General features: G+C 55.1%; 1 protein-coding gene across 4 annotated transcripts in view; it reads left to right on the forward strand.

The window, feature by feature from the left end:
• Positions 1-8,917, forward strand: part of UNK (unk zinc finger) — a 30,271-nt gene extending 21,354 nt beyond the window's left edge. For 3 of the 4 annotated variants that reach the window (XM_084750109.1, XM_084750111.1, XM_084750112.1), the window contains 9 exons: positions 19-161; positions 502-702; positions 1,301-1,366; positions 1,741-1,915; positions 3,071-3,172; positions 3,283-3,471; positions 5,872-6,053; positions 6,610-6,867; positions 7,525-8,917. In XM_084750109.1, the coding sequence (XP_084606235.1) occupies positions 19-161; positions 502-702; positions 1,301-1,366; positions 1,741-1,915; positions 3,071-3,172; positions 3,283-3,471; positions 5,872-6,053; positions 6,610-6,867; positions 7,525-7,680 (1,472 nt within the window). In that variant the 3' untranslated portion in view covers positions 7,681-8,917. The remainder of the gene's footprint in view (positions 1-18; positions 162-501; positions 703-1,300; positions 1,367-1,740; positions 1,916-3,070; positions 3,173-3,282; positions 3,472-5,871; positions 6,054-6,609; positions 6,868-7,524) is intronic. The other variant, XM_084750110.1, reaches the window with a different exon arrangement.
• Positions 8,918-9,298: the final 381 nt, after the last annotated feature.

A 9,298-nucleotide genomic window follows, 5' to 3' on the forward strand; every position in this document is an offset into this window, starting at 1 on the left:
CCCTATCCTTTCTTACAGCACCACCTTTAAGTGAGGACATGCAGCCTTCCTCAGCTGTATCCAGCCCCACCCAGCCGGCGCCTGTTTTGTACATGCCATCTGCTGCCGGAGACTCGGTCCCTGTGAGCCCCTCCAGCCCGCATGCCCCTGACCTCAGCGCCGTACGTGCCCGTCCTGGGGAGTGGGTGGGCACCTTGCCTGCCTAGGAGCAAGCTCCTGCCTCTTCTCTGCCCCAGGAGCTTGAGGCCGTGGTATTTGTCCTGGGGCTTAGGGCAGGGAGGTGGGGATACATCTTCAGAGCCAGTAGTGACCAGCCTGGGCAGGGCTGGGTGGGATAAGCCTTCTGTCACTCCTGTCACTCAAATCCCTCATGAGGCTCAGAGGTCCCTGAGTGCTTGTTGTTGCCCATTGGCCACAGCCCTTTGAAGCAGGGTCAGAGGGTAGCCATTCCCTTGTCCACAGTGTATGCATTGCCCACCACCCACCTGTCCTCTTCTGCAGCTTCTCTGTAGGAAGAGTGGCCTGGGCAGTCCATCTCACCTCTGCAGCTCCCCACCAGGCCCCAGCAGGAAGGCCTCAAACCTGGAGGGCCTGGTCTTCCCTGGGGAGTCCAGCCTTGCCCCTGGCAGCTATAAGAAAGCTCCTGGCTTCGAGAGGGAGGACCAGGTGGGAGCAGAGTACCTGAAGAATTTCAAGTGCCAGGTAAAGGGCGCAGCGGAGGATACTGAGGCTCAGTGAGCTGAGCCAGTCATGTGGGGCAAGAGCAGCTTACGGTGAGGCCTGGGCCACCTGTGCGAGGGACACTAAAGAGCTGAGTCCATCTAAAGCGGCTTGAGGGTTGGGCAGAGTAGGTAGTCTCTACCACTCCGCTTCCAGCTGAGGATACGAAGGCTCAGCAGGCTGCATGGAGTCCTCACTTTCCTTTCCTTTATAAATCTATGTTCACTCTGCAAAGGGCTGCATAGTTTCCCCAGAGACACTGAGCCAGTCAGTAGCTACTTTCCTTTCCAAAGTGACACCTAATGAGAGGACAGGGCCTGGGGGTCAGGACAGAGGAGTCCCTGCAGCAGGGGACACACTTGGGCAGGAGGCCAGACAGGGGGCGGGAGAAGCTGTGCCTGTGGAGAAAGAGGAAGCTGGGAAAAGGAAAAGGCTTTTGCATGGCAGGTGATAGGCCCTGTCACACCTTGCCCCTCGCTGTACCTGCAGCCTCAGTGGACCTAGCAAGGACAGGTGGCCACTGGCCTTGAAGCTGCTCACTACCACAATCACTTCCTGCTCCCTTATTTTTCTCTCTCAGGCTAAACTAAAACCCCATTCGCTAGAGCCCAGGAGCCAAGAGCAGCCTCTGCTTCAGCCCAAACAGGTACAGAGCTCTCACTCCCACCCTGGTATCGCTGTGGATAGGGCAGCCCCAGAGTCCCAGCCGGTGTTAGCGAGTAGGGTACCAGGACTAAGCAGGACTAAGATGGGGTCAAGCCCTGGAGCCCGTCCCTTCTTAGACTTATCCACTTAGGAAGCATCTCAGTGTAACCCCCGTGCTCATCCCTTGCTGTGAGCCTGCAAGGGTAAGTAGGTATTGGCCTCCAGGTTTCACTGCCTCCCCTACAGCCATTCAACAGGTGGGCCTGGGACAGCCAGCCCAGGCCTATACAGTGCTGGCTGCTTCGGCCCCACCTTGGCCTGTGCCAGAGCTTCTGTAGGCAAGCATCCCATTGTCTCTCCCCACTCTCGTTGCAGGACGTGCTGGGCATCCTCCCTGTGGGCAGCCCCCTGACTTCAAGCATCTCTTCCAGTATTACCTCCAGCTTGGCAGCCACTCCCCCCAGCCCTGCAGGCACCAGCAGCGCCCCTGGCATGAATGCAAATGCTCTGCCCTTCTACCCCACCAGCGACACGGTAGAGTCGGTCATAGGTAACTAGGCAGGGTTTGTTTGCGAGCCTAGGACTGGACCTGGAGGCAGAGGCACAAGGTGTTCTGAAGTGAGGCTTGGATGAGCACAGCCCACACTTTAGACATTTGGCCTGGGAAAGTCAGGGTCATCTTGGATCCTCTGAGCCAAAGGGAGATGAGGTCACATGGACAGCCAAGACTAGGCCACGGAGCCCTTTCAGGAAAGTCATAGCTCTCGGCCTTAGTTCATTTACTAGGCACACTTGGGAAATGAGCAGCCTTCACATCTGTCCTTAGAGTGCTAACAAGTAGGAGCTAGTGCCTTGCACACAGTGTGGCTCACTGGTAGCACGTTTGGTAACATGTATCCCTGGGTTTGGGCCTCAGCACCAAGAGGAAAAAGTCAGTGCCCCTTCCCATCATTACTTGCACTGCCCACTTTGTGCCAGGCCCCGTGGAAACAGGTGGTAGCTTATGCTGCTGCCATCCAGGAGAGAAACTATCCCTTCTAGTCAGGCCAGTTCAGCAAAGGGGCACTGTCGTTTGTCACGTACCTAATGTGTATTGTCCTTAAAGGGTCAGAGTGGCACCCTCAAGTAACTCGGGTGAATCACGTGGCCTGGACATAGGGAGACCACACTATGCCTCTGTCAGAGGAAGCTGCAACCTTGAATTCAGTCTTTTTTTGTTGTTGTTTGTTTTGTTTTTTGTTTTTTCAAGACAGGGTTTCTCTGTGGTCGTGGCCATCCTGGACTCTCTTTGTAGACCGGGCTGGCCTCGAACTCAGTGATCTGCCTGCCTCTGCCTCCTGAGTGCTGGGATTAAAGGCGTGTGCCGCCGTGCCTGGCTTCATTTTTTTTTTCTTCTTGATGTGTGGTCTTGTATAGCCCAGGCTGGTCTTGAACTCTTGGTCCTCCTGCCTCAGCTTTCATAATGTGGGGATTGCTGGCATGACACAGACCACACTGGGCTGGGTGGGACCTTGATTCCTCCTAGAGGCATCAAAGAAGGCTTCAGAAAGAAGCAGCACTTGGGTTGGACTTGGCAGGTGCCGCCAGGGTGGGTGGAAGTACTGCACAGAAGGTTCCACAGGCGGTGAGTGAGTCAGTCAGGGCCAGGAAGCCCTGTGCTGAGGGCGTGGCCCTTGGGTGCCCACACTGCAGTCTCTGTCCCTAGAGTCCGCTTTGGATGACCTGGACCTGAATGAGTTTGGAGTAGCCGCCCTGGAGAAGACGTTTGATAGCAGCACAGTGCCCCACCCTGGCAGCATCACAGTCGGTACTGGCAGTGGGCGGGCCAGGATGGCCTGAAGGGTGCTTGGGGTTTCACCTGTGCCCTCATGGCTTGCCTGGTCCTCACACAGCCCATCCTCTGGGTCTCTCTTACAGGAGGCAGTTTGTTGCAGAGCTCTGCACCTGTGAACATCCCTGGCTCCTTGGGTAGCTCAGCCTCCTTCCACTCTGCTTCTCCGTCCCCTCCTGTCAGCCTGTCCTCACACTTCCTGCAGCAGCCCCAGGGCCACTTGAGTCAGTCAGAAAACACATTCTTGGGGACCTCAGCATCACATGGATCTTTGGGTAAGAAAGGGACTGGATAAGAATCTAGTGCCTTTTAGCAAATTCCCTTGGCTGCTCTGCCTATGACACACCAACCCAGCTACAGGTTAAAGCCAGGACCTGAGCTGGATGCTTTCTCTCCCCATACCCACATGACTGGACAGAGCCAAGCCTCTGTCTTAGCTTCCTGTGCTGTGGAATGGCTGAGGGGTTGTGAGGAGTAAAATGCCAAGGCATGCGCTAGGATTGTCCAGCTCCTGGGAAAAGCAGTGGTCTCAGGCTCCAGGGTGAAGACCGGGCCTTCAGTACCTGATCATACTATCAGGCCTAATGAGTACTGGCCTGGCATGTACCAGGCCTTGGGCCTGATGGCCAGGGCCACACAGAGCTCCTAGTGGCTGGTCATCAAAGATCACCAAAGAACAAGGGGAAGAGTTAGAGAAGGCCCACCCAGGCTCAAGTGCTCCCTTCCTGGCAGGGAGAGCTATCAAGGACCCCGATGTAATCCAAGCTGCTCTTTGCAGCCTTCAACCCTAGTGGTGAAAAGTACAGCATGGAGGTACAAAGGCTAGACCACCACACTCGGGAGGCTCGTGGAATGGAGGCTATGAGAGAATGTTGCTGAGGTAGTTAGTGGATAATACAGCACTCAGCACAGGCTCCTGCCTTTCCCTTTCCCTCATCCACTTCTAGCTAGCTGGACCTCCGGTCAGAGGAGGAACTAGGAGCTTTTGAAATTCCGGTCAGGTTACGGACTCCCTCGCCTCAGCCAGGATTTTATAGCACTCCCTCAGTTTGGAGGAGGCTTCTGTAGTCAGGTTGTACCCAGTTAAGTGCTAATGTTGTGTCTTTCTGACTCCCACATTCTGGAGATACCTTACCTGAGCCCTACCTCCTGGCTCCACATGTCCCCTTGCCAGGTGACCCTCTAACCCTGCTGTATAGATAGATGGAAGTGTCACCTGACAGTCTCTGGCAACAGTGCAGGACACTGGAGTGCACAGAGTGACGGGAATCTAACACATACTAGGTGGATTTTTTTGTTTTGTTTTCGGGTTTTTGTTGTTGTTGTTGTTGGGTTTTTTTGTTGTTGTTTTTGTTTGTTTGTTTGTTTTTGGTTTTTCGAGACAGGGTTTCTCTATGTAGCCTTGGCTGTCCTGGACTCGCTTTGTAGACCAGGCTGGCCTCGAACTCACAGCAACCCACCTGCCTCTGCCTCCCGAGTGCTGGGATTAAAGGCGTGCCACCACACCCGGCAGTTGTTTTGTTTTTCAAGACAGGGTTTCTCAGTGTAGCCTTGGCTGTCCTGGATTTGCTTTGTAGACAGGGCTGGCATCAAACTCACAGCGATCCGCCTGCCTCTGCCTCCCATGTGCTGGGATTAAAGGCGTGCGCCACCTTGTTTTCGGTTTTTTGAGACAGGGTTTCTCTGTGTAACTCTGTTTGTCATGGACTCACTTTGTAGACCAGACTGGCCTCGAACTCACAGTGATCCACCTGCCTCTGCCTCCCGAATGCTAGGATTAAAGGCATGTGCCACCATGCCTAGCCTTGCCTAATAGTTTTTGTGACAGTGGTAAATAGGTTCAGACAGTGCACACCACAGGTGTGTCACAGGGCAAACACACTCCCTTTTTAAAAACAAAAAACAAAACAAAAAAAAACCCCAAAGTTTTATTATGTAGCCCTGGCTGGTCTCAAATTTAGATCTGGAGAAATGTGCACAGATCCAGTATCTTTTCCCCACTGTGCTTATACTGCTCAAAGGGGAAAAGAAACATCTGAAATGTGGTTCAGTCAGTGGGAAGGGGAGCAGAAGTCACTAGAACAGTGTCTGAGGAGAAGGAAGCCAGAGGTAGACAGGGAGTCCCTGAGATAGGCTCCGCCCGGCAGCAGAGAGCAGCACAGAGCATCCATAGGCCCGCTGTGTGGGAATGTGGGCAGCGTAGCTGATGGAAGGGCAGGCATCTGGAGTCAGGTGCTCAGGCTCTCCTCCTGTTCTCTTAGTAGTTCTTGTTAGCACAGTCTTTGCCCTGAATGTGAAACAGCTCCTGCTCCAGCCCTCCCCTCACAGAGGCACTGGCTGGTAGCTTTTGCCCTGTCTTACCCTGTCAGTCAGGCCCTTCTCCACCTCTCACTGGGATGCAAAGGGCCCCATGCAATAGCCCACCAATTAAGACACCTTCACAAGTTGCTCTCCCCGCACAGTCCTAAGCCCCCTGAGGCCGTGATAGGAACCCCACTCAGCTGACAAGGATGCTGAGAGTCACATGTAGTGGCAGACAACACTGAGAGACACCTGCACAGCTAGCTCTTCTCCACTCACCCAGTGTTCAGCCAGTCCCTGGCGGCCCACGGAGGGCTGGCCAGGGCCTGGGCCTAAGCCCTCCACAGCTCATGTTCCTCCCCTCCCTGGGGCAGGTCTGAACGGGATGAACAGCAGCATCTGGGAGCATTTTGCCTCTGGAAGCTTCTCCCCAGGCACTTCCCCTGCCTTCCTATCAGGGCCAGGGGCTGCTGAGCTGGCCCGGCTCCGGCAAGAGCTAGATGAAGCTAACGGCACCATCAAGCAGTGGGAGGAGTCCTGGAAGCAGGCCAAGCAGGTACCGGGCCCCACGCCCACCTGCAGTACCCAGTGCCTGGTGACGGCAAGCTCAAACCCACCCTGAACAGCAGGCATTCGGGTGGGGGGAGCAGGGACCTGAAGAACAGGACAGAGAAGGGCCTACCCTCCCCCATGGCAGGACCAGTCAGTCCTGAGAGTTGGAACGTTACTCCATATGGGAATTGTTTTAGAGTGACCCTAGGACCTCCTCCTGCCTTTGCTTCTAGATTGTGAGTTAGGCTGTCTGTCCAGCTGCCTGGGGTACAAGCTAAGATGTGAGCCCTGTCTTGCGCCCCTGTCATGTTAGGCCTGGCCTCCTTCCCTGAGTACAGAGGAGGGTCTGCTGAGGTCCTGAAACCTTTCTTCTCTGCAGGCAGCAGCAGCCTTCTCCCTACCCCTCCCCAGACAGCAGGCCCAGCCTCCTAGCAGGCCCCTCACAAAGCAGCCAGAGTGACCCACACTGGCTCCTGGAGATGCTCTCTGGGAGGAGGGGGAGGGTAGGGGGGCAGGGGCAGGGGGCCGTCATGATGAGGCACTACGTGTTGGGTCCACAGGCTTGTGATGCCTGGAAGAAGGAAGCAGAGGAGGCCGGTGAGCGGGCCAGTGCGGCTGGAGCAGAGTGTGAGCTGGCCCGGGAGCAGCGGGACGCCCTAGAGCTGCGGGTAAAGAAGCTACAGGAGCAGCTGGAGCGGCTGCACACGGGGCCAGAGGCCCAGGCCCTGCCCGCCGCCCCCGACCTGGAGGCACTGTCACTCTCCACCCTGTACTCCCTCCAGAAGCAGCTGCGGGTCCACCTGGAGCAAGTGGACAAGGTCAGCCCCAGCAGTCAGGAGTACGGGGTGGGACACACAGTCATCTCAGTGCTTGGACTTTCCTGCAAGCCCAGTGCTAGGTGGTTATGATGCCAGTCTGTGGGAAGAGGGTGAGGAGAGAACCCCCTCGTGGAAGGAGGGCCAGTGTCCACTCCCTGTGCTGTGAATCTAAACTTAAGCTGTGTGCCCATAGTGCCTTCTCTGGTTCTCCATACTCCAGGAGACATTGCAGGGTGAGCAGGCTGCAGGGCCTGCTGGTACCGAGGGGTGACTTGCTTGATAAGCTTTTTCAACAGCCAGTCCCCTTGGCCCATCCCATGAGCCTCTGGTTTTTCTTGGGTGCCTAGGGTAAGATCAGTTATGACAAGGGGCATTAACCTCTGTGCCAACCGAAGTCCTGAAGGATGGGAACTGCCACCCATTGTGCCACACCCCTCTGTCTGCCCCCACCCCACCCCCCTTTTTAGAGCTGGGATGCGGGTGGAGTCTGGAGCTGAGCTCCTCTCACTGGCCAGTGGGATCCTGTGAAGGTTGCGCTTTGGGGCTCACATTCTTCCAACGATGGTGAAGTGAGAGCCTGAGAGAGCTTCTTGCTCAGCTCAAGGCCAAGCAGGTGGCAGAAACCATTCCAGTAACTGCAGTTCATGTTCCCCGCAGGCCGTGTTCCACATGCAGTCAGTGAAATGCCTTAAGTGTCAGGAGCAGACCCGGGCAGTACTGCCGTGCCAACATGCCGTTCTGTGTGAGCTCTGTGCTGAGGGCAGTGAGTGCCCTGTCTGCCAGCCCAGCCGGGCCCACGCCCTCCAGTCGTGACCCTGCAGACCTGGCCCAGCTGGGCCCAGACCTTTTCACCTAGGACTTTTTAAAGTATATATATGTATGTATGTATGTATGTACGTATGTATGTATATGTATATGATTATGTACATGTATACATTTCTGTGTGCAGGTGTGCGTGGTGCCAGCGTGTGCACAGTGTCTGTGTGTATATCTGGACATAGATATAGACACACACTTTAAAACAGACTTACCAAGCACTTTTTAAAGAAAAGACTATTTTGCAGTCCTCTCCTGTCCGGTCCCCATCCTTTCTGCTCAAAGTCCCCTCTTTTCCCACTGGCCTTTTGGCAGTGAATATGTTTTTGTCTCTTTTATGTAGGAACTAACTATTTTTAACTTCTTCCTGGGGCCAGAGCAGGGAAGGATGGGATGCTGGAAAGACAGGCTCCATTCCTCTGCCTTTCCAGGCCAGGGTCTGTGTTGTAGTGTGGACTCAGGTCCCCATTTCCCAGCTGTGAGGGCTTCAGGGAGGCCTGAGACTCGAAGCCAGCCTAGCTTCTGGGTTTACCAAATATGTATTTGACCCTGGGGACAGCCGCGGAGCAGGCAGGCCAAAGCTACAGGCTAGCCCCACTCCCACACCTGGGCCCTTGAAGCACTTCAGGGGCAAGGGCCTAGTTCTGTCCCTCAGGATCTTGAAGCCTGGGCTTCTCCTTGATCATTTCCTTCTGGAATCCCGACACCGGCCTCTGTGACCCCACAGTCACCTGTCAGGTTGGCACTGCCCTCGCCTGTCCCTGCCTCCTTCCCTCTGGCACAGGCTCCCTCCCTCTGGCAGCTAGCAGGGTGATTGTTGGGAGGAGTGCAGTGTGAGGACCAAGGGGCGCCAGCCCCGCCCTTCTTGCTGGAGGAGGTCTTAGCATTCCTTGGTGCTCTCTGAGTGCAGCTGACGTACTGCCGCGTGGGCAGACGCCTGTGTGCATGTGTGCGCGTGCCTGTCTGATGTACATTGTGTTTAGCTTCAATTTTAAAAATTGTTCTGTACAGAGATTCAGTGAAACAGGAAAGCAGAGTGGGCGGAGGGAGGCAACCCTGCTCCCGGTCCTGGGTGCCCAGCAGGCTCTAGAGGGCTACAGAGAATCTGCCCCAGCCTAGGTCCCTCCCTCGGGCTCAGCACGAAAGGGCTTTCAATGAATTAAGTGAAAACTTTCTCCTTTTTTACAAAAATGCAAAAATCAACAAACTTATTGGAAATAAAATATGAACTTGCTGTGGCTTGTTTGTGGGGGATGGGTCTACAGGTGGCCATGGAAATGGCTAGTACCTACATCCTGCTGTGTGAAGAGACAGCCTAGGGTCTGTTCCAGTAGAAAGGCAACTCGGGTACCCCCAAGCCAGGCCTACTGGAATCCTGTGAGGCAGATAAACCTTAAACAGTGACACCACCCCCTTTCCCCCAGGCCATGTGACTTCTGCCCAGTCATCTGTAAACTGCCATGAGTACTTTGCTTTGCTCATTGATCTGTCCAAATGGAGGGCCCATCCTTCATGGTCTCTCAAGCAGTGGGCAGGTATTCCTGCGTGGACAATGTGCATAGAAACATAAAGGAAGTGTCCTGCTTCCTTCCTGCCTTAAGTAAACCTTTTTACC

This window comes from Acomys minous (genome assembly GCF_964271855.1).
Source record: "Acomys minous genome assembly, chromosome: 12".
NCBI lineage: Eukaryota > Metazoa > Chordata > Mammalia > Rodentia > Muridae > Acomys > Acomys minous.